The sequence below is a fragment of the Gopherus evgoodei genome, chromosome 11 (assembly GCF_007399415.2).
Source record: "Gopherus evgoodei ecotype Sinaloan lineage chromosome 11, rGopEvg1_v1.p, whole genome shotgun sequence".
Classification (NCBI taxonomy): Eukaryota; Metazoa; Chordata; order Testudines; family Testudinidae; genus Gopherus; species Gopherus evgoodei.
Genome location: NC_044332.1, coordinates 62641689 through 62667187, shown reverse-complemented (window position 1 = coordinate 62667187; position 25499 = coordinate 62641689). Strand labels below are relative to the sequence as shown.

The window sequence follows — 25499 nt, the reverse complement described above, 5'->3', positions numbered from 1 at the left end:
AGCAATAAATGTCTTAATAGTATGGTGTGCCTGACCATACCGGCTTACTTGCACCACTGGTTAGGATCCAGTCAGAGGTGAAACCATATGGTCTAGTATGGCGTACTGGCAAGAGCTGGTATGCCATGCTGGACCGGACCAGCATCTCAGGCGGTGATTTAAAGGGCCCAGGGCTACAGCCACTGCGGGAAGCCCCGGGCCCTTTAAATCACCTCCAGAGCTCCGGCAGCCAGGCGCAGGTGTGGATTTAAAGGTCCTGGAGCTCCAGTCCCAGCGGGGAGCCCAGGCCCTTAAAAGCGCCGCCCGAGCCCAACTGCTGGAGCTCTAGAGGCGCTTTAAATCAAAGGGAACAGAAGTGCAGGTGGATGGATAGATAGGGTTCCCCGCAGCGGCTGGAGCCTTTGGCCCTTTAAATCGCTGCCAGAACCCTGCCGCTGCTACCTCAGCCTTAGCCCCGAGCCCTGCCACTCTGGGGTAGCGGCCCCAGGGCTCCCACAGTGATTTAAAGGGCCTGGAGCTCTGCCACGCCTGGAGCCCCAGGCCATTTAATTCATCCCTGAATCCTGGGGCTCTCAGCCACCTCTGCAGCTGGTAGCTTCTGAGTGATTTAAAGGCTCTGGGGCTCCCAGCCACAGCCGAAGCCCCAAGGCCTTTAAATCTTGAAAGGCCCCGCCTCTTCCCATTGAGGCCCCGCCCTGCTCAGGATTCTGGCATACTAGTATGTCCTTTAAACTACTTTCATCCTGGATCCAGTAGTTCTTTTTCAACTGAGATTGGCCTTCCACAAGACATACTTAAGGAAGACCATTCACAGCTGAAACTCGACCATTTCTTAACAAGTCCTCATTGTATAAAATTAATCCTAATATTTGGCATATATAAAGTATTAATTTTCACTTCCAAAATACCTTCCATCTGAAGATCTCAAAGTAGTTTACAAAAGTTAAGCCTCTGAACATCCCTGAGAAGTACACCATGTTTATATCTGAAACCATTTTAAAAAGGGTTCCCTAGCATGGCTCTTTTTGTAATGTAGTTGGAGCCAAAGGGATCAGAAGTGCAGGTGGATGTACAAAACATATTAACAAGGTACAAAATACTAACACCTGACTAAACAGTGGGTGAAATCTTGGTCCCACTGAAGTTAAGTTAATGGGAGTTTTGCCATTTACTTCAATGGGACCAGGATTTCAGCCAGTGAATATAATCTCAGAACCTCAGCTGGTCTAAATCGGCATATCTCCATGAAGCCAATGGAGCTATACTTGTCTACATCAGTTGAGAGTTCTGCCTCATGGAGTTCTAGAAATAATGGGCCCAATACTGCAAATTGTTGTCGTCCTTGTTCCCATGGATTGTGAACAATTCACTTCAGTGAGAATACTCACCTGAGTTAAAACCATCACAAGAACCCCAAACCCTAAGAAATAATCCCCAAGTGTTTTCATAAAAACACTTTTATTTGAGAAAATAAATTGTATTTCTGCTTGGGAAGCAATAAGCTGGAAAATCACTAAAGGGAATTCAGGGGAAAATCCTGAATGGCATATTAAACAGAACAAAATGCTAAATATTTTAACTGTCATGGCAGAAAGGAAAGGAAATATTATAGTAGCTACCTGTTTAAATAAGAGTATGGGACAAAAAACCCAACCCTGAACTATAATGTCCCAAATACTAGTGAGACTGAATAGTCCCTTCCACAGGCAAGCCTGCAGAAGACAGCCAAATGAGTTTTCTCCCCAGTTACTCTATGGGGTTCAGTGTTTGCCTTTCCCTGGAAGCAGGCAAGAGGATAGCATCCAAACTCCATGAAATCTGGGATCTATATGGATCCCAGGGGATTAGCAGGAGCTCAGAGCCATCCATACAGAAAGCCTGTATCAGTGGGCTGTGGGTCTCTGGAACCCACACAAGGCTTCTGCATCTGGCAGGGGAATCTCCACCATGGAGGGGCACTGTAAATACAGCCTATGCCTTCTCCTTCCTTGTCCCAGCCACTGCTTGCTCCCTCCCAACATGTTTCACTGGACCCTCACAGTGCCCTCCCCAGGGAAGAGGGGGTTGCTTCCACAAGGGCTCCTTCCACATACAGATCTCAGAGGCACACCGTGGCCAATGTTTTCTCTCCATCAAATACTAAAAAGCTAGTTAATTACCAACTTTCACCACTAGATATCCAGACATCTCTAATTAATAGATTGTATAGCTGACACAGGGATCTTTTTACTAGGCAGAGAAAAAGAGCAACAACATGTAAGAAGCAACTGATTACAGTTAACTATGCATTCTGAGCACAGTCCACAACCCACTGAAGTGAATGGACTTTTGGATCAGGGCCTCTGTCAGGATACCCTCCATTTGTGAGTCCTTACTCCTGCATGCAGCTCCCCCACAGTATCTGTGCAGTGGAGACAGACTTAACCATTCAAAGATGTCCAAAAGACTCAACAACATGATAGCACAATTAACCACCCAAAATAATATAGGGAGAGTCCTATACACAAAGCTGCACATCATAAGGCTATCATTCCACTGAGTAAAGACAGAGTAAAGACCAAGTAGCTTGTTAAAATCACCAGACTCTAGAGTATCAGAGGGTAGCCGTGTTAGTCTGGATCTGTAAAAGCAGCAAAGAATCCTGTGGCACCTTATAGACTAACAGACCTTTTGGAGCATGAGCTTTCGTGGGTGAATACCCACTTCCTCAGATGCATGTAATGGAAAAATCCAGGGGCAGGTATATATATGTGTGCTAGCAAGCAAGCTAGAGATAACGAGGTCAGTTCAATCAGGGAGGATGAGGCCCTGTTCTAGCAGTTGAGGTGTGAAAACCAAGAGAGGAGAAACTGGTTCTGTAATTGGCAAGCCATTCACAGTCTTTGTTCAATCCTGAGCTGATGGTGTCAAATTTGCAGATGAACTGAAGCTCAGCAGTTTCTCTTTGAAGTCTGGTCCTGAAGTTTTTTTGCTGCAGGATGGCCACCTTAAGGTCTGCTATAGTGTGGCCAGGGAGGTTGAAGTGCTCTCCTACAGGTTTTTGTATATTGCCATTCCTAATGTCTGATTTGTGTCCATTTATCCTTTTCCGTAGAGACTGTCCAGTTTGGCCGATGTACATAGCAGAGGGGCATTGCTGGCATATGATGGCGTATATTACATTGGTGGATGTGCAGGTGAATGAACCAGTGATGGTGTGGCTGATCTGGTTAGGTCCTGTGATGGTGTCGCTGGTGTAGATATGTGGGCAGAGTTGGCATCGAGGTTTGTTGCATGGATTGGTTCCTGAGCTAGAGTTATTATGGTGTGGTGTGCAGTTACTGGTGAGAATATGTTTCAGGTTGGCAGGTTGTCTGTGGGCAAGGATTGGCCTGCCACCCAAGGCCTGTGAAAGTGTGGGATCATTGTCCAGGATTTGTTGTAGATCCTTGATGATGCGTTGGAGGGGTTTTAGCTGGGGGCTGTATGTGATGGCCAGTGGAGTCCTGTTGGTTTCTCTCTTGGGTTTGTCTTGCAGTAGGAGGCTTCTGGGTACACGTCTGGCTCTGTTGATCTGTTTCCTTATTTTCTCATGCGGGTATTGTAGTTTTGAGAATGCTTGGTGGAGATTTTGTAGGTGTTGGTCTCTGTCTGAGGGGTTAGAGCAGATGCGGTTGTACCTCAGTGCTTGGCTGTAGACAATGGATCGTGTGATGTGCCCGGGATGGAAGCTGGAGGCATGAAGGTAGGCATAGCGGTCGGTGGGTTTTCGATATAGGGTGGTGTTAATGTGACCATCACTTATTTGCACCGTGGTGTCAAGAAAGTGGACCTCCCGTGTAGATTGGTCCAGGCTGAGGTTGATGGTGGGGTGGAAGCTGTTGAAATCATGGTGGAATTTTTCCAGAGTCTCCTTCCCATGGGTCCAGATGATGAAGATGTCATCAATGTAGGTTGTTTACACTAACAGGTGATAATGCTGCTCACTTCTTATTTACAACGTCACCAGAAAGTGAGAACAGGCATGGCACTTTTGTAGCCAGGGCTGCCCAGAGGATTCAGGGGGCCTGGGGTCTTCAGCGGTGGGGGGCCCCTCTGCCGAATTGCCACCAAAGACCTGGCACTTTGGCAGCAGGTTCTGGGGTGGAAGGACCACCCCCCGGCGCCAAATTGCTGCTGAAGACCCGGAACGGAAGCAGCTCCAGGGGCCCAGGCCATGCGAGAGTTTTCCGTGGCCCCTAAAAACTCTTGTGGGGGGCCCCTGCGGGGCCCAGGGCCTGGGGCAAATTGCCCCTCTTGCCCCCCACCCCCGACAGCCCTGTTTGTAGCTGGCGTTGCCAAATATGCTAAACATTCATATGACCCTTCATGCTTCGGCCACCATTCCAGAGGACATGCTTCCGTGCTGATGATGCTTGTTAAAAAAAAAAATGCATTAATTACATTTGTGACTGAACCCCTTGGAGGAGAATTGTATGTCTCCTGCTCTGTGGTTTTACCCGCATTCTGTCATATATTTCATGTTATGGCAGTCTCAGATGATGACCTAGTTGTTCAATTTAAGAATACTTTCGCTGCAGATCTGACAAAATGCAAGGAAGGAATCAATGTGAGGTTTCTAAAAATAGCTGCAACATTCGACCCAATGTTTAAGAATCTGAAGTGCCTTTCAAAATCTGAGAGGGACAAGGTGTGGAACATGCTGTCAGAAGTCTTAAAAAAACAACACTCTGATGCAGAAATTACAGAACCCAAACCACCAAAAAAGAAATCAACCTTCTGTTGGTGGCATCTGACTCAGATGATGAAAATGAACGTGCATCAGTCTGCACTGTTTCGGATCATTATCAAGCAGAACCCATAATCAGCATGGAAGCATGTCCTCTGGAATAATGGCCAAAGCATGAGGGAGCATACAAATGTTTAGCATATCTGGCACATAAATGCTGTGCAACATCCGCTACAACAGTGCAATGCAAATGCCTGTTCTCACTTGCAGGTGACATAGTAAATAAGAAGCAAGCAACATTATCTCCTGTAAATGTAAACAAATTTGTTTGTCTTAGCAATTGGCTGAACAAGAAGGACTGAATTGACTTGTAGGCTCTAAAGTTTTATATTGTTTTGTTTTGTTAGTGCAATTATGTAACAAAAAAAATTCCATATTTGTAAGTTGCACTTTTGCGATAGAGATCGCACTACAGTATTTGTATGAGGTGAGTCAAAAAATACTATTTCTTTTGTTTTAACCTTTTTACAGTGCAAATATTTGTAATCAAACATAAGATCAGATAAGCACTGTACACTCTGTATTCTGTGTTGTAATTGAAATCAGTATATTTGAAAATGTAGAAAACATCCAAAAATATTTAGATAAATGGTATTCTATTATTGTTTAACAGTGCAATTAAAACTACGGTTAATCGTGATTTTTTAATCTCATGATTAATTGCGATTAATTTTTTTATTGTTTGACAGCCCTATCTGCAATCTATGTCTTATTTAAAGCAGAGCTGCAGTGTTAAGTGGATCTATTCATATGTCAAACTACAAATTCTCAGTGAGAAAAAGAATTTAGGCCATGCTTCTAGATAATAATTAATAAATAACATGTTAAGACTTAAGAGTCCCATACATCTGCAAAGTGCTTTACAAACATTACCTAATGAATCCTCACTATACTTCTGGGAGGGAGGTGATTGTGAATAGGCATTACAGTCACCATTTTATAGACGGTGATAAAACCAAGGCACAGAGAAGCTGAGTTGTCCAAAGCCATTCAGCAAATCAGTGGCAGAGCCACAATGTTCCCAAAGGTCCTTATTTATCAGCAGTTCATCAGATTAGTTCATTGGCAGTAGTGTGATCAGCTGTAAAATACTTTAAATCAGAGGAAACTAACAACAAAAGCTAAATTAGGATAGTTTACACCAGAGATTCTAGTGAGAGAGGAACAAAAACCAGCGCATCAGACTTTCTTCTGCTCTGGCCCACATAAGGAACCTTAAATAAAGATGTAAGAATCTCCCTAGATTGGTTGAGCTTATCTGACACACTAAATTTCATTCTCCTTTCCAAATAAATCCATCTAATAATATTGTACAGTATTTTATGCTGCACACAGAAGAAATGATGTTTCTCTCCTAGGTGTGTATTCTGGAGCAGAAAATGTCCCAATATCAGTAAACATACTGTAAATCAAGTAGCATCCTGAGGTGTTTAAATACACAGACCCTAATACGTTTCTCATGTAAACTGTTCTCAGAAATTGTATTAGCAGACAAAAAAGGTATACATTCTCCTATTCTAATTTGACCCCAAGGTTTTTGTAGTGAAGCAGATGCACACATACAAAATACAACCAATTTGCAGATTCTACACTTTCATGTATCTTCTTGTACAGATTCTTTCAGAGACCCCAGGGTGACACCTACTGGACACAGAAAAAATTAAGCAGCATTTGGCAAATAAAATAAATCCTATCCTAAAACACCTGAGAACATGCTTCATGGCTTTGTTTTAATACTGCCAACCCCAAGCATTCCAAAGTAGTGGTTGTTGGATTTAGTATGCAGATGCTGGGTGGTGCTGATGTCCTGTGATATACAGGAGGTCAGACTAGATGATCTAGTGGTCCTTTCTGGCTCTAAAACTCTGACTCTAAAAATATATGCAGTGTTGTTGTAACTGTGTTGACCCCAGGACATTAGAGAGACAAAGTCGGTGTGGTAATATCTTTTATTGGGCCAACTTCTGTTGGTGAGAGAGACAAGCTTTTGAGCTTACACAGAATTCTTTTTCAGGTCTGGGAAATTAATTCAGAGTATCACTGCTAAGCCAATCTTATTACAACAATCTGTAACCCACTAACAACACACACACACCTAGCTGCTTCCCTCCCACCTCCTTTCCTCTCTATGACTGGAGGGCTGTTAATGGGCTACTTCACACTGAATGGTCCCCTGATATGTGTTAACTGCTTATGGTAAAATAATCTGTTCCACCTTGTATTGAACAATGACACTCTAAGGCTATGTCTACACTAGCACTTTTGTCGGTAAATTTTTTGTTGGTCAGGGTGTGAAAAAAAAACACTCCCCTAACCATAAGAGCACAGGTATGGTATGGACAGTGCTAAGTCAGCGGGAGACACTCTCCTGCCAACATATGTGCCACTGCTTGTTAGGGGTGGTTTAATTATGCCGGTGGGAGAACTTTCTCCTAACAGCACAGAGAGGCTAAACAGGAGATTTTGCAATGGTACAGCTGCAGTGATACATTTATGTTGCTGTAAGGTCCATAGTGTAAATATAGCCCAGATTTCCCAGATCTCCATGTGTGTGATTTGATTCCATCCTGGAATATCAAATCTGGTAGTCTCTGGAGGACTTCTGACTTCTTAGAGATGCATGTATATAAGCTCTCTTACCAGGCTTGATGAGACAGAAAGGTTGGCTCTTTTTACATTTTGCTCTCAATTGTTCTTTAAACATCAGAGTTAAATAGGTGTGCAACAAGTTGTCAGTTTTTGCCTGACACTGTACCATAACAGAAGCTGATCCTGCTGGAAAATGTGTGTGGTTTTCTGACTCATTTTTGCAGATGGCTCAACCAAGAATAAGGAATGGTGCTCTCTTTTTTAGAATACCCAAGATGTAAACTGACCAGATTCCTAAAGGGCATTCTGGAGCAGCCAAACCCAGGGTGAAGGTTTGGGCTGCACTTTATACTAGTTCCTTTATATGAATAATACCAAGCCGAGGAAGGCAGTAAGTTTTCACTTGGTAAAGTTAGTGTGGACTACATATAGAGCAAACTGGGGAAACCATCTGATCAAAAGGGGGTTTTAAACAGCTTAAAAATCTCTCTCCCTCTCAATTGCACAGCTTTTAGTCTCTGGTCTCTTACAATGTCCTAGTTCCATTAGTTTTCCAATTACCGCAGAATCTTTCAAGTTACACAAGATATGGATTTATAATGGGAAAATCAAGCAGAAATAAAACTAAGCTTTCAGATGTTCTTTACATACCATAAAGGAAAAAAACCCATCTTTTCCCCTTTACAGGCAACTTAACTATAGGACCACCTGGTCATGACCCCATTATGAATCACGGTATTGCAGTCAACCCAGGTCAGAACCCAAAGAAGATGAGTGTTGGATACTTTGTTTTATACATTTCAAGGCAATATGAGATTACTTCAGTTAACCAAACTAGGAAGTGTTTCATTGTTCAACACATTCCTGCAAAGGGATATATGTTCTTTCCATATGCCAAGGATTTACATTTTGAACTTTCCATGTATCGTGATGAAAATACACCCAAGCATAGCTAGCCCTTAAAATCATCATTCTTGGGTTATCCAAAAATCTGTTCATTCAAATTTGTACAAAATACAGGAAACCTTGGGAAGTGTTCTTTTTTGGGGGTTGGGTTTTTTTCAGAAAACAAAATTTAGAATCTTAAAAATGATTGAAACAGATACCACAGAAAATCTGTGCGGCATATACTCATCATTTTATACTGTTTTTAAGAACCCCACAGAGGATGTGCAGCTCTTTTATGAAACGCCCAATTTGTTTCTCTGTTTGCAGGACAAAGTTCTTTTGGGAACAGATTACCCTTTTCCACTAGGGGAACTAGAACCTGGAAAACTGATTGATTCTATGGAAGAGTTTGATAGTGGACTAAAGGTAAAATTCTTTACATTTTTTTATTTCAGTTTTTAAGCTTCCATTTTTAGGGCCTGACCCAAGGCCCTAAGAAGTCAATGAGAGTTTTCCATTAACCTCAGAGGGTATGGGATTAGTCTTTAAGAATCAGTTCCCCACAGCACTGAAAGCACATGCACGTGCTTGATTTAGGCCTGGTCTACACTACGCGTTTAAACCGAATTTAGTAGCGTTAAACCGATTTAACCCTGCACCCGTCCACACAACGAGGACCTTTATATCGATATAAAGGGCTCTTTAAACCAGTTTCTGTACTCCTCCCCGACGAAAGGAGTAGCGCTGAAATCGGTATTGCCATGTCGGATTAGGGTTAGTGTGGCCGCAAATCGATGGTATTGGCCTCCGGGCGGTATCCCAGAGTGCACCTCTGTGACCGCTCTGGAAAGCAATCTGAACTCGGATGCACTGGCCAGGTAGACAGGAAAAGCCCCACGAACTTTTGAATTTCATTTCCTGTTTGGCCAGCGTGGAGAGCTCACCAGCACAGGTGACCACGCAGAGCTCATCAGCACAGGTAACAATGCAGTCTCCTGAGAATCGAAAAAGGGCTCCAGCATGGACCGCACAGGAGGTACTGGATCTGATCGCTATATGGGGAGAGGATTCCGTGTTAACAGAACTCCATTCCAAAAGACGAAATGAAAAAACATTTGAAAAAATTTACAAAGCCATGATGGAGAAAGGCCACACCAGGGACTCAGTGCAGTGCCGTGTGAAAGTTAAGGAGCTCAGACAAGTCTACCAGAAAACCAAAGAAGCAAACAGAAGGTCCGGGGCAGGGCCGAAAACATGCCGCTTCTACGCTGAGCTGCATGCAATTCTAGGGGGGTCCGCCACCAGTTCCCCACCCCTGTCCATGGATTCCGAGGTGGGGGTGGTAATCTCAGCATGGCTGAGGATTCTGCGGACGGGAAAGATGAGGAGGAGGAAGAGGAAGATGAGCTTGCAGAGAGCACACAGCACTCCGTTCTCCCCAACAGCCAGGAGCTTTTTCTCACCCAGATGGAATTACCCTCCCAGCCCTCCCAAGCCACTAGCCCAGACAATGAAGCCATGGAAGCAACCTCTGGTGAGTGTACCTTTGTAAATATAAAACATGGTTTAAAACCAAGTGTTTTTTAATGATTAATTTGCCCTGAGGACTTGGGATGCATTCGCGGCCAGTACAGTTATTGGAAAAGTCTGTTAACATGTCTGGGGATGGAGCGGAAATCCTCCAGGAACATCTCCATGAAGCTCTCCTGAAGGTACTCCAAAAGCCTTTGCAGAAGGTTTCTGGGCAGGGCAGCCTTATTCCATCCACCATGGTAGGACACTTGACCACGCCATGCATGTAGCAAGTAATCGGGTATCATTGCATGACAAAGCCTAGCTGCTAATGGTCCTGGTGATTGCTGGCATTCAAGCAACATCCGTTCTTTATCTCGCTATGTTATCCTCAGGAGAGTGATATCGTTCATGGTAACCTGGTTGAAATTCAGGAATTTAATTAAGGGGACAGAGATGGCCATTCCTACTGGGCTGTTTGCCTGTTGCTTAAAAGAAATCCTTCCTTGCAGGTAGCCAAGCAGGGGGAGGGGATGGGAGGGAATGGCGCTGAGCTTTTTCGCGTTTGGCTAGCAGGAATCTTCCCTGCTACCAGCCATGCGGTGGGGGAAGAAAGGGGGTGTTTAGCAGTGATCTTCCATGATACCCGCCACGCGGTGGGTGGAGGGGTAAAGCGATCATCCCAGATAATTGGATGTGGGGGGTGGTTCCTGCTGCTTCATGTTAACAGGAAAGAAGCAGCACTGAACGGGATTTGCTTGGTATTTGGGAAAGGAGGGCACTGTGTATATGAAGGCTGCAGAAGCCGAAGACAATGGCTTACCATGGACGCATGCAAGCTGAATTCTGCTGCCCGGACCTGCGTCTGTGAGATCTTTAACACCAGAGCCGCAGGCACTCAATATTAAGATGCAAAATGCGACCTGGTAGTGAAATCACATGTGCTATGTAAGGTGAATAATGTTGTTCTCCATGAAAGAGTATAAGCATTGTTCTGTAAAATGTATCTTTTTAAATACTTCTCTCTCTTTTTTCCCTCCCTCATGCAGCTGCAAATTTTTTAAACCTCCCTACTCCATCCCGAAGGCTATCTCAGATAAGGCAGCGGAAACAAAAGACGCGAGACGAAATGTTCTCGGAAATCATGGAAGTGACCTCCAGTGAAAGAGCTCATCTGAATGAGTGGAAGGATGTGGTATCAAATTACAGGAAAGATGCCAGTGAACGTGAGGGCAGGAGGGACCAACGTGAGGGCAGGAGGGACAAACGTGAGGAGAGGAGAGACGCTCGAGATGAGAGGTGGCGGCAGGAAGATCAGAGGTGTAGGCAGGAAGATCAGCGGTGGCGGGATGCAATGCTGGGACTGCTGCATGATCAAACTGACACCATCTGACGTCTGGTGGAGCTTCAGGAACAGCAGCAGGGTCACAGAGTGCCACTTCAGCCCCTGTGTAACCACCCTCACCATGTTCCATATCTTCCTCACCCAGACGTGTAAGAACGCATGGGGGAAGGCTTCGTGCACCCACCCACTCCACCCCCGTGGACAGCCCAACCAAAAGGCTGTCATTACTTTGAAATTTTTTTAGTGGCATTTTCCTTCCCTCCTATCCTCCTCCCAAACCACACCCGGGCTACCTTGTCAGTTCTCTCCCTCTTTTTATAATGACTTAATAAAGAATACATGATTTTTAAATGATAGTGACTTTATTTCCTTAAGCAAGCTGTAATTAAAGGGGGAGGATGGGTTGCTTACAGGGAATGAGTCAATCAAGGGGGGGTGGGGTTCATCAAGGGGAAACAAACACAGCAGTCACACTGTACCCTGGCCCGTGATGAAACTCATTTTCAAAGCTTCTCTGATGCGCACCGCTTCCTGGTGTGCTCTTCTAATCGCCCTGGTGTCTGGCTGTGCATAATCAGCAGCCAGATGATTTGCCTCAGCCTCCCACCCTGCCATAAAGGTCTCCCCCTTACTCTCACAGAGATTGTGGAGCACGCAGCAAGCAGCAGTGACGATGGGGACACTGGTTTGGCTGAGGTCAGAGCGAGTCAGTAATGTGTGCCAGCGTGCCTTTAAACGGCCAAATGCACATTCTACCACCATTCTGCACTTGCTCGGCCTGTACTTGAACAGCTCCTGACTACTGTCCAGGCTGCCTGTGTATGGCTTCTTGAGCCACAGCATCAAGGGGTAGGCTGGGTCCCCCAGGATAACTACAGGCATTTCAACATCCCCAACTGTTATTTTCTGGTCGGGAAAGTAATTCCCTTGCTGCAGCCGTTTAAACAGAATAGTGTTCCCGAAGACGCGAGTGTCATGAACCCTTCCTGGCCATCTCACGTGGATGTTGGTGAAACGTCCCTTGTGATCCACCAGTGCTTGCAGCACCATTGAAAAGTACCCCTTGCAGTTTATGTACTGGGTGCCCTGGCGCTCCGGTGCCAAGATAGAGATATGGGTTCCATCTATCGCCCCACCACAGTTAGGGAATCCCATTGCAGCAAAACCATCCACTATGATGGCATGTTTCCCAGAGTCACAACCTTTCGTAGCAGCAGCTAAATGATTGCTTTGGCTACTTGCATCACAGCAGCCCCCACAGTAGATTTTCCCACTCCAAACTGATTCCCGATTGACTAATAGCTGTCTGGCATTGCAAGCTTCCAGAGGGCTATTGCCACTCGCTTCTCAACTGTGAGGGCTGCTCTCAACTTGGTATTCTGGCGTTTCAGGGCAGGGGAAAGCAAGTCACAAAGTTCCATGAAAGTGCCCTTATGCATGCGAAAGTTTCGCAGCCACTGCGAATCGTCCCAAACGTGCAAAACTATGTGGTCCCACCAGTCTGTGCTTGTTTCCCGGGCCCCAAATCGGAGTTCAATGGCTAGAACCTGCCCCATTACCAGCAAGATCTCCAAAAGGCAGGGGCCCGCAGTTTGAGAATTCTCTGTCCATGTCTTCATCACTCTCTTCGCCACGGTGCTGTAGCTGCCTCCTCCTCGCCTGGCTTTGCAGGTCCTGGTTCAGCATAGACTGCACGAGAATGCGCGAGGTGTTTACAATGTCCATGATTGTGGTCTTGATCTGAGCAGGGTCCATGCTTGCTGTGCTATGGCGTTTGCACAGTTCACCCAGGAAAAAAGGCGCGAAACGGTTGTCTGCTGCTTTCACAGAGGGAGGGGTGAGGCTGTACCCAGAACCACCCTCGACAATGTTTTTTGCCCCATCAGGCACTGGGATCTCAACCCAGAATTCCAAGGGGCAGGGGAGCCTGCAGGAACTATGGGATAGCTACGGGATAGCTACCCACAGTGCAACGCTCCGGAAATCGATGCTAGCCTCGGTACATGGACGCATACCGCTGAATTAATGTGCTTAGTGTGGTCGCGTGCACTCGACTTTATACAATCTGTTTTACAAAACCAGTTTATGTAAAATCGGAATAATCCCGTAGTGTAGACATACACTTAGATATGCCTTTAAGTATGTGCTTAAGTGCTTTGTTGAATAGGGATAGACTGCTGAATTGGGGCCTAAACGGCTTAGGAGAGCGGTGAGCTGTGCAGCAAGCTTCTACAATATACTCCATAGTGAATCAGGAATTGAAGAGTGAACAATATAGCAGTGTGGAATTGTGCAGCCAAGGAGACAAGGGTGGGGACCCCAGAGCCAATATGGAGATACAGAGCCTTGTGGATCTTTTGAGATCTGTTCAGCTCTGTAGGAATCTACCCGGTCCCGAGAGTGGAAGAAGGTCTCATTTTGTGGGACAGTTAGGGAAAACTCTCTACACCCACCCCCATAGACAGATACAGAGGAATCCTTGTAAGATCATTTCTCGGCTCCTGCATCCCAGGCCTCCTTCAGCAGGTAATTCCATGGAAAGAGATTTCCTGAAACATTATTAATAGAATCCTATTTCCATATCGTAGGTGTTAACATACACAACATTTGTAAGGTTCGCTATAAAAATATACATTCTTTTACAGGATAAACTCAAAGCTGGCAATGCTCTGGCATTTTTGGGTCTTGACAGAAAACAATTTGAATAACTTTAACAGAGACCAAATTTGTATCCTTTTGTATATTTGTGTACATGCCTACATATGTGTATTTCCACCATTTCAATGTCAAATAAAATCTACTTATAAATGATAGTATTTACTGGTATTCTCAAAGTAAAAGCAAGGGCACTGGAAATCCACGTTTGAGAATTTCTGTGTCCTAAGGATTTAGGTTGTACCTGCAGATTTTTGGGATCCCTGCTTTTCTACAGAGATTTCATTTCTTTCAATTGTGATGTTGATAGCCTTCTGAATACGAATCAATGCAGTGTTATCAATACCAGGTTTCTTGGAGGCAAAAATAGCTCAATGAGCATTGTGAATTTCTCTCCTTTATTTCAGTTGTTAACTATGAAACCTAATGATCATAATCTAAATATTAATACATAAATAATACACAGTGTGATTCAATGTTCCATTCACTTAAAAGGGTATTCTTCATGAATAAAGCTGCATGTTTTAAATGTGAAAATGTTAATGGTTGTTTCTAATTTTTTATTTTATTTTTTTATTCTCAGTGTAGAACTCCTTCCCCAACTGACAAGATTATTTTCTTTATCTAGGATGTCCCAAGTTTCTTGGATGGTGAAGGGTAGGTTGAAACCTGAGCTTTCAGTATTGTTGGGTGACTGCCTGGACAACCTCTTTCTAAAAGCATTTTTAAGTCACTGGAATGGTAATGCATTGCCCTTATTCTTTCCCCTCTCATTTGCTCAGGTTTCAGTACATCGGTACTTGTGAAGTCATAATCTCACTCATACTCTAGTCTTCCATAGACTCTTCCAGGGAAAGAAAGACAGAAAATACCTGAATTCCTAATGTAGCTGAGCACCTCCACCCTACTTTACAGACTGAACCTAAAAGATGCTGAACACCAGCAATTCTCATGGATATCATCAGCCTCTGTTGAACTGCAAAGGAAAAAAATTGAACTTGCATCTGTTTTTGCTTCTTTATACTATATGAAAAAGCGTGAAACATTTGGGAGTCTTTTTAAGGGTAAGGGTTTTTTGTGTTGGTTTTTTGCTTATTTTACACATTAGGAATTCAGGTCTTATCTATCTTATTTCTCCAAGACGGCTCTGTGGAAGAGTACAGAAATTCAATGGGAGCTAAGGGTGTGCTTAGCACCTTTTAGTAGACACCCAGCACCTCACAGCACCAGGCCCTTAGACAGATACATTCCAGGGGCTAAATGAATATACTACAAAGGAATTTAGGTGCCTAAAATCCCAGTTTTAGGTGACACTGTGATCCAAAACATCTCCACTCAGTTATTGCCTAACCCTATAGGTGCCTAAACTCACTAGGTGCCTAAGTTTCTGCAGTAATTGTTCCCTAGATACCTATGTTTTTGCCTCTAGGCATGTGCACTGCTGCCTCACTCCAGGCACCTGGACATCTATCTCCCACCTAAACCCGGACATCTATCAATCCACATGGCATGGGAGGGTAGGCATTCCTCTGTCAATCTTGCTGTAGGGTCCAATCTGGAAGGCATGCTCAGAGGCTGCCTAACTTCACACAAAAACATCGGGGTGGGGGAAAAAGAAGGAAGACAGGGACTTCCTTCATAACCTTAAGTCCAGTGGTTATGGTACTCACCCAGAACGTGGGAAACCTCCTGTTTCAAGTTTGTCCTCTTCTTGATGAGAAGGGATTTGAACAGGGGTACTCTACCTCTCCAGTAAATTCCCTAGCTGCTGGCCTATGGAATGCTTCTCATTTTCTCTGACCCAATTAATATTTAATTAAAGTGGAACAACTTTAACAAGAGCGATGGAAAAAGACCCACATGAGAATGTCTAGTAGTCCAATGGTTAGGACACTTACCTGAGAGGTAAGAAACCCCTGTTGAGATCCCTTCTTCTCATCAGGGACATGGGGGGACTTGAAGCAGGGGTCTCCTACATCCCATGTCGGTACTCTACCACTGGGCTAAAGGTATAAGGAAGGCAGTTGCTGCTGCTTCATGAAGTTAGTGAACACAACTCCATCTTGCAAGAAACAACTTAGGCGCCTAAGCCACCTGGCTCCAGAAGAGGGGTGTCTAGCTGTGTATCGTTAGCAGAGATAAGGGCCTCTCTGCATCCCAGACTTAGGCACCAAACTCTGTGAGAGGAACAGGGCTTAGGACACACTTCTCTCATTGCCATCTGCTATTGACTTAGGTGGGTTCCTGCCTAACATGCTGGGCTTTTGTGGATCCTGCTCTTAGCACCTCTCTCACCATTCAACTTATGGGGAACCTGGGCACCTAACTCAAGCTATGTGGATCACATTGTTATTCCAGTAATTTTTCTAGGCACCTAAAAGCATTGCAACATCTAAGTCCCTTTGTGGATCTGGACCTACATATTTATGTATGAGGAAAAGGAAGCTAGGTAAAGTGTCCTCAGTTAAATTTAATTGCACCCAGTCCAGCAAACCCTTCAATGGACATTCAGTGACTAGAAGGCATAAAAGACATTGTCTTTCATGTCAAACTTTTCTCTCCTTTAAAGTCTGTAAGTATCTAAAGGATAAATTCTTCAGTTATTTAAATGTTAGATGATTTCTCCACCAACTTGTTGTAATTAAATTCAAAGTGGAGACAGGGCAGCTTAATTTTCATAGCAGTCCCTTCCTCCCACCCTCCTCATAACCTTTTTAGCTTTGCTTCTTACAGATGTTTAAATAGACAAGGTGGCTGAGGTGATACATTTTAATGGACCAACTTTTGTTGGTGAGAGAGAGAAGTTTCGAGCCACAGAGAGGTCTTCTTCACGTCTGGGAAAGGAAGTCTCAGTGTCTCAGCAAAATGCAAGGTGGAACAGATTGTTTAGCATAAGTAGTTAACACATACTGTAAGGGACCATTCAAGTATGAAAGCACTGATGAGATTCTAATTACAAACACCTATCACTGTAGTTAAAAATAGCCTCTGGAGCAGCTGAGTCTTAAAGGTGATCAACAACTAGGCTCAGGGCCAGTTAGAGACAGAAAGATTACATCATCCAGTTCATCTTTGTCCTTGCAGGATTCTTCTCTATTCTACATTTACTAGTGTTCTGTCAAGTCAGTGCTGGAGTATTTAATAGAACTAACCAGAACACAGTTCCAGGAGTAAATATGAGACCAAAACACATCAGAACTCCATTGAGATGTGGTGGCATGAAGAGACTCCCCCAGTTCTTATTCTGACCAATGATGATCTGCACTATATAAGAACTAGATGATATCATCATCAGTAACAAATCTCCATGACATAGCCTTCCTCTTTTTCCCTTGCTCTCTACAGCTAGAATCTCTGCCTCCCTTACTCTCTCACTATGGCAGGCACCATAAGGTGCATTAGTCAGTTTGAGCAGAGCACACACTGAGACCTGTTTTCCTTCCCAGTCCTGCTGCCTCTTTGCATAAATCTCTTCCTCTTCAGGTCTTGCTGTTCATGCTCTTAAGGAACAGAAAAGAGGTACCACTAGTAGGTAGATCACTGGGACAAAAACAGAGAAAAAGGATCATCAGCAGGGTTGAAACTTCTAGATCCACTGCATAGACCTCTGCCTCTTGAACTACTGGAAGAACTGGAGTGCTGGTGGTACTGTGATGAGTACAGCTGTCTCTCAAGCAGTTGACTTCAGTTTGATTCCCAGCCAATTCAGTAATGAGATTTAGGTGAGGGAGATGGTCTAGTGGTTAGGGAATTAGCCTGGGATTCAGACAATGTGGGTACCATGCCCTGGGACTACACTGCACAGACTTCCTGTGTCACCTGGGGCACTTTGTACCTCCATTCCCATTTAGGTAATAGCATTAAGAGAGGAACTGATAGGAATAGTAGGTTGTCATCTTCAGCATAGACCAACAGAAGCAGAGGAGACGCTCTCCAGTTGATTTCACAGCAGTAGTATAACCTCAATAGTATTCATCACCATGTATTTTTGACAGGTTTCTAGACCCTATTTAAGACTTATGTCCCACCCTCCATCTCCATTTCTGTTCATGTATAGGTCTCATGCTGTTAGCTATTTTGAAAGGGTTTTAAAAATTTTTTCTTATGTTTGGCCGGGGGAATGTTGCGTGCTTGTGCTCTGATATGTTTGGCTGGATATTGTGAGAGAGCTTAAAGGAAAGGAGTTTTTTTAAAAAGCAAGATTTTTTGTTAGGTTTAGCTGTCGGCCATTTTGAAAGAAAAAATTATTATTTTGGATAGAGGAAATGTTGTGTGCTTGTTTTTTGAAAAGTTTAGAAAAAAAGCATCAAAGATGAGAGGCTGGTTATGAAAGATTTACAAAAAGAAAGATTTTGGTTAGGTTTAGAGGAAAAAAGGAAAGAAAGGTATTAAATAGAAGGAAGCAGCAGTAGTTTTAAAGATTAGTAAGCACATGATAAAGATCCTTTTTTGTTAGAATTTAAAAAAGACTTTAGAGAAAAACAAGTTATTTTGAAATAAGAGGAAAATATAAACGAAGGTTAAGAAAAGAGAATTTTAAACAGTTATTTTGAAATATTAAATAAAAATATAAAGATAGGTTATTTAGATAAAGAAACCAGCTAGGAATTTAAGGGGGAAGAATGTGTCAGGGAATTTGTTCGAACCTTTGAAGACAATTGCTTTAAGGGGATACACTTTTATCGCTCATAATGCTAATGGCTATGATGTGTTATTTTATCCTTAGACAATTGATTAAAGAAAAATGGCTGTCAGCCCCGTAACACAAGGTGGGAATCTGTGTGTAATGGTGGTGAACTTAAACATCAGATTTATAGATTCTTTAAGTTTTTTCTTCCCATGAAACTCAGCAAGTTAACCAAGGCTATGGGGTTTGAGGGAGCCAAGAGGTATTTTCCACATTTTTTTTTTAACACAGCTGAAAATCAGGACTATGTGGGGCCTATGCCAGGGATAGAGCATTTTGGAGTATAATATATGATGCCTGAAGGGGAAAAAAGGAATTTCTGAACTGGTACCAACACAGTCGCCAAAACAAATTTGATCTCCAGAAAGAACTGGACTATTATTGTCAAAAAGATGTTGAAATTTTACAAGAGGCTGCCGATCATTTCAGAAATGTCATGAAAATGACAAAAAAGCAGATTGTTAAAAACCCAGGAGATGATAAGGAGATGGTAACTAAGTGTATAGACCCCTTTAAGTACCTTACATTAGCACCAATTTCCATGGCCATGTAGCACTTCAATTTTTTAAAACCACGAACCATAGTCCTTCTACCATTAGATAGTTACCACAAGTCGCAAAAGAGAGATTCCACACCGGCCATTCAATGGCTGCTGTACATAGCCCACATAGAGAACATTTACATCCAACACGCTTTGCAGAGTGGGGAGTGTAAAGCGGGGTCCTATTTTTTGGACGGTTATGCCATCATAGCCTGTAAACCAATGACCTTTGAATTTAATGGGTTTTTTTCCCCTCATGGATGCCCTGTCTGCTATTGTGAAAATTATTACAATCCGTTGCTGTCATAAACAGATAGCTAAGGGTTAATGTCTCTTTCACCTGAAACACCTGACCAGAGAACCAATCAGGAAACCGGATTTTTTCAACTTTGGGTGGAGGGAATTGTGTTTCTGGGGTCTTTTGTTTTCTGTCTGCCTGCTGTCTCTGAGCTTTGGAGAAGTAGTTCTGTTTTCTAATCTTCTGTTTCTAAGTGTAAGGACAAAGATCAGATAGTAAGTTATATGGTTTCTTTTCTTTGGTATTTGCATGAATATAAGTGCTGGAGTGCGTTGATTTGTATTCTTTTTGAATAAGGCTGTTTATTCAATATTCTTTTAAGCAATTGCCCTGTATTGTATCACCTTAATACAGAGAGAACATTTGTATTTTTTCTTTTTTTTTTATATAAAGCTTTCTTTTAAGACCTGTTGGAGTTTTTCTTTACTTCAGGGAAATTGAGTCTGTACTCACCAGGGAATTGGTGGGAGGAAGAGATCGGGGAGATCTGTGTGTGTGTTGAATTGGCTAGCCTGATTTTGCATTCCCTCTGGGGGAATAGGAAAGCCCTTTTTGTTCCAGGACCGGGAACGGAGAGGGGGAGTCACTCTGTTTGGATTCGCAGAGCTTGTGTCTGTGTATCTCTCCAGGAGCACCTGGAGGGGGGGAGGGAAAAAGGATTATTTCCCTTTGTTGTGCGACTCAAGGGATTTGGGTCTTGGGGTCCCCAGGGAAGGGTTTTCAGTGGGACCAGAGTGCCCCAAAACACTCTAATTTTTTGGGTGGTGGCAGCAAGTACCAGGTCCAAGCTGGTAACTAAGCTTGGAGGTTTTCATGCTAACCCCCATATTTTGGATGCTAAGGTCCAGATCTGGGAATAAGGTTATAACAGTTGCTTAATGTTACCTACAGCCAGCTGTTCAACCGAACCATAATTAAGGCTGAATTTTTTAAAAGATAGGGGTTTGAGGTAAAGACCATATGGGAACATGAATGGAAGACCATGCTACCTAACGATAACTGGGTGGGAGCTTTTTTATGAGAAAACAACCCTGCAACAGCCTTTGGTTCCTAGAGATGCCCTTTAAAGAGGTAGAACAAACACCATCTGTCTGTATTACAAACCGCAGCCCGTAGAGCAGATTCATTACTATGATCTTACCAGTCTCTTACCTTTTTGTTAACAAGATTAAACAATACCCAGTGGGGCACCCCATTATCGTGTATGAGGATTTTGGGGATCTCAACTGTACTTTAGCATTGCCAAAGTTAAAGTGTACCCTCCAAGAGGCCTGTATTTCCCCATTTTACTGTACAGAGTCGGAAGTAAACTAATGTTTCCCCTGTGCACCCTTTGTACAGAAACAAAACAAAAGGATCGCTGCATGTATAGTCTGGAGGAGAGGGCTTTAATAGGGACTTGGTGCATGACAGAGCTGATGGAGGCTTTAGACAAAGGGTACAGGATTGCTGAGATTTATGAAGTCTGGCACTTTAACTGCTCTTCAGATACCCTCTTTTCAGACTACATTAAAATGCACCCGAGACAGAAACAAGAGGCCTTGGTGTTCCCTCACTGCTGTACAGACAAGTTAAAAAAAACAACAGAACAGTACATTAAAGAGTACTGTGAAAGAGAAGGCATATGTCTGCGTCTAAACAAGATTAAGGATACCCTGCAAAAAGACATAGCTCAAAGCTGTTTTTAAATTCCTTGGGGGAAGAAATTTGGTCAGCGAACAAATTTAACACCAGTATAGTGATGGACCCCGACGGGCTCTTCAAGTATGTTTTTGTACCTTAAAACGATGTCTCATCATGCAAGTTTATTGACAATGACAAGGCTGTAATGTCTTGGAAATACACACAAGAACGCAGCACCCTTTCTAACAATACTAACGTATTTATCGCATGCTTTACCACCGCTTATGCCAGGCTAGAGGTCTACTACCTGTTAGATCGTTTATTGGAGCGGTGTCTTTATCACGATACAGATTCTGTAATTTTTGTGACTAAAGAAGGGGCATGGAACCCAACCCTATGGGATTATTTACGTGATCTGACCAGTGAAATACATCCAGATGAACACATTGTGAAGTTTGTGTCAGCTAGTTCTAAAACATACGGGTACAAACTGTCTAGCGGTAAGATCTGTATGAAAGTAAAAGGGATCACGCTCAACTCAGGGAATACCGAGAAAATTTATTTTGAAAGTTTAAAACTCCTCATCTGGGATTACCCCATGGGAGAGATCCCAAAAGAGATTGTGGGGGGAAAAAACAGAAAGTCATTAACAACAAAAAAGCCCTGGAGGCGGATTTTAAAACCTTGCCATATGGATATTATGATGAAGAGCCATGTTCAGTCTGTTCACTCCTTTTCCTGTTTGCTATGTTATCCTTCGAATTCTAGAAAATCATTTTATATAAAGCAATTGTTAGAAAACAGCAATAAGCTGTTACTGTGTATGCCTGAAAATCTTGTGTGATGGTGTAGCTGTTGGCAACCATTGTATAAAGAGCTGTTGCAAAATTTCCACCTATTACATTTTTGGAAGGTTTACCTGATACTTTTAACGATTAACAGTTATTTCCTAGTAATGAAGTGAATATGGTTATTATAGATGATCTAATGGAGTGTGCTTCTGAAAGAGGTGAAACTGAGAAAGCCTTTAACAAATATGTTCACCACAGGAACCTAAGTATTATGTACATCGTGCAAAACAGTTTTGTCAGGGGAAAAAACCCCAAACGATTAATTTAAATACTAAGTATATGGTTCTTTTTAAAAAACAACAACAACAACAACTCCAATAAACTGCAAATAACCACTTTGTCCCGGCAAATGTACCCTAGTAAAACACAATTCTTTTTGGTAGCATCCTCAAAAGCCTCCATAAATTCCTATAGGTACCTGCTGGTGCATTTAAGTGCTTCAATGCCAGAAGCCTTCAGGTTAAGAACAGGCCTTTTCCCCCCAGACTGACCCTGTGTATACACCTTAAAAAAATAAAGTTATTTTTATCAACCCCCCTTTTTAAAAAAGTGTCTCCCCCCCAGCAATCATGTCTAGTTGCGTGCAGACAAACCTGGCTCTTTTAAGAGTCCTCATCAAAGCCAAACTGCAGCAAAGGAAGGCTATTCTATGCTTGGCTTCTTACAACCATCTCAGAAATAGTGCTCAATACATAAAAGGAAACGTTCCTTTGAAACCCTGACAAATAAGCGTACTAAAAAGAAAACGGGGGATTATTAAAAAGCTGAGCGATAAAAGGGTATTCCTCAAAAGAAAAAAGCTAATTGTAAAACAGGCCAGGGGCTTTATTAGTCCTTTGTTGAGTTTTGCACTCCCTCTACTGTCAGCCCTTTTAATTAACTGATAATGGAACATGCTGAAAAATTGTACCTCGTTTCTAGCCATCAGCTAGAACAAATAAAATGCACCTCTAGCTGTGAAGAAAATATCAGAACTACAACCACTCCCCAATTGGATTCAGAGATGAAAGACATTCATCAAAGACAGAGTTTATCTGAGTACGAAAAGACTAAACTTTACAAGGGGTCCTGAAAAGATACCTGGTATTGCTCAAGCAGGGTGAAGCAGAAAATACTAAAATAAGTCTCTTTCTCTCCAAGCAATAGCAAGAGGAAATTAAACCTCCTGAAGTTGAGGGGGATTCATCAGACTTTGTTATTTGGGAGGTACTGGAGGGGGTAAATCCTTTCTATGAAAAAAAAGATGAAATATTGTTAAATAAACTGAAGACGGCATAAAGATGTTTCTTCTTGGGCCAATAATGGAAGTTTTGTGTACTAGGGGGAAGTTGCTGCAGGGTCTCTCATGCTTGATTTAGTCAGGGGGGTAACTGGCTCTTATTCTTTCACTAACAATAGGACTCCTAAAGGATAGAATTTTTTTATGAAAAACTTGGCAGAGCTGAATGTGCCTATGTCCACTGTAGGACTGTCATAAACAGATAGTTAAGGGTTAATGTCTCTTTTACCTGTAAAGGGTTAACAAACAATGACCTGCAACACCTGACCAGAGATACTTTCAAATCTCGGTGGAGGGAAGCCTTTGTTTGTGTTTTTTGGGTTTTGCTTTGTTCTCTCTGAGAGTGACCACACGTACCTACAAGCTCTCTAATCTTCTATTCCAATGTTGTAAGTATAAAGGTAGAAAGGCGGAATAGTCTTTTTATTTGTTTTCCTTTGTGCGCAAATGTGTATTTGGCTGGAAGTATTTTAAATTGTATTTCTATTGGAGGAGGCTATTTCTCCAATTTCTTAAGCTGACAGACCCTGTAACTTTTTACCATCTAAATTGCAGAGATAGACCTTTTACTTTTTTCTTTCTTTTTTTAAAAGTTTTGCTTTTAAGACCTGTCTGATTTTTTTCCCCTTGTTGAGGCTCGAGGGAATTGAGTCTGTACTTAACAGGGAAGGCGAAGGGAGGGGAAGGGTGGAATCCCTTTGTTTTAGATTCACGGAGCGTGAATCTGTCTCTCTCTCCAGGAGACCTAATTTCTCTGTGTTGTGATTCAAGAGGTTTGGATCACAGTAATCTTCCAGGGTAGTCCAGGGAGGGGAAGGCTGACAAAGGCAACAGTGAGGAAAGGGTTTTACTTTCCTTGTGTTAAGATCCAGGGGGTCTGGGTCTTGGGGATGCCCAGGGAAGGTTTTGGGGGGACCAGAGTGTATCAGAGTGTAGGCACTCGAATTCCTGATTGGTGGCAGCTTATCAGATCTAAGCAGGTAATTAAGCTTAGGGGAATTCATGCTAGTACCCATATTTTGGATGCTAAGGTTCAGAATTGGGAAAGATACTATGACAAGGACATGTTACCATTAAAGAGTTTTTAGAATGACTATAAACAGGTCTAGAGCCTGCCAAGGCCATAAGTAGCATTACCTCTTTTAAAAAATGTACCTGCTAATAAACAAAAGCTCAATTGGTTAACAGTGTAAAATAAAAGACTTGAACAAAAATCAACATATGCTTTATTGATGTGCCTCTTTAAACTCACAACAAGACAAACACGTCTGGATATGTTGAAACATGTTTGGAACAAGTCTGGTCACACCTGACCTTTTCTCTTTTACAAACTGCACCACCATCCAGTAATTTTCTGGCAATTCATTGATATACAATTTGAAAATGCGATCAAAAGATAAAACCCTATTATGTTGCTTAAAAAAAAATACACCTCTACCTCAATATAACGCTGTCCTCGAGAGCCAAAAAAATCTTACCACGTTATAGGTGAAACCGTGTTATATCGAACTTGCTTTGATCCACAGGAGTGCGCGGCCCCGCCCCCCCCAAGCACTGCTTTACTGCCTTATATCCGAATTCGTGTTATATCAGGTCACGTTATATCGAGGTAGAGGTGTATATACAATGATAACCGCATGATAACATTATTAGAGTTACGATTTTAAAAAGTCATAATAGATTTAGGAAAAAAGTTACTGTCTGGTGGAAATCCATAGCAGTCAAAGAACTCACCCGGCCCCTACTTTGGTAAATAGAGGGCCAGCCAGCCACTGTTTCCTGGGTAAGTCATGGGGGTGCGTGTTAACAATAAGCCCCAATGGTCTTCTGGACACAGACCCCTTTTGAAGCAAGTCACTAGGAAAAACATCTAAAAAAGAAGCATCTTTTGATAAAATACACCTTAGCTGCATGGTGTTCATAATCACATATAGTCAAACAGGATGTTTCTTCTATGGTTCACTTCAAGAACATTATCAAAAACCCCATACACAATCATGTTAACCGTAGAGAGCAGCACCATTGCAAACCGAATCTCCGTTCTCAGGTTTCCAGTTTTAATCAGAGAATGATTAGCGCTCTCCTAGTCTGGGGTCAGATTGAAGGCATACAGCGTGAAACTCTGGGTAAATTCACAATGGTCAGTCAAGAGTGATCTGTCTTTTACATATTTCCCAATCACCTGCATGAGCTGCATGTACTCCCTCATGCAGTTTCCATTCTCAAAATCAGGTCGTAGGAGTTTCGCTGGCATCTGTTCACCATCCACATACATGTTTAAAGTTAAAAGGGTTTTTAACATAGCTGCCATTGAAGGTGTAGTTATCGATAAACTTGATTACGAGCTGCTTGGGTACCTGTCCCAAAAAAGGTTTTCCTGGTTACTGATAACTGCCAGCCAAAATGCTAAACATCTTTATGCCCACCCTGTCTGCCAGGTCCTTAGCACTGGCGGTCATTAGA

At 42.8% G+C, this 25499-nt stretch overlaps 1 protein-coding gene across 5 annotated transcripts in view; it reads left to right on the top strand.

The window, feature by feature from the left end:
* The window catches only part of ACMSD (aminocarboxymuconate semialdehyde decarboxylase), a 92272-nt gene extending 75287 nt beyond the window's left edge, over window positions 1-16985 (top strand). For 3 of the 5 annotated variants that reach the window (XM_030580875.1, XM_030580879.1, XM_030580874.1), the window contains 2 exons: window positions 8573-8671; window positions 13748-14109. In XM_030580875.1, the coding sequence (XP_030436735.1) occupies window positions 8573-8671; window positions 13748-13810 (162 nt within the window). In that variant the 3' untranslated portion in view covers window positions 13811-14109. Of the gene's footprint in view, window positions 1-8572; window positions 8672-10806; window positions 10853-13747; window positions 14110-14340 lie in introns of those variants that run through there. The other 2 variants (XM_030580877.1, XM_030580878.1) reach the window with 2 other exon arrangements.
* The last annotated feature ends 8514 nt before the right edge of the window (window positions 16986-25499 follow it).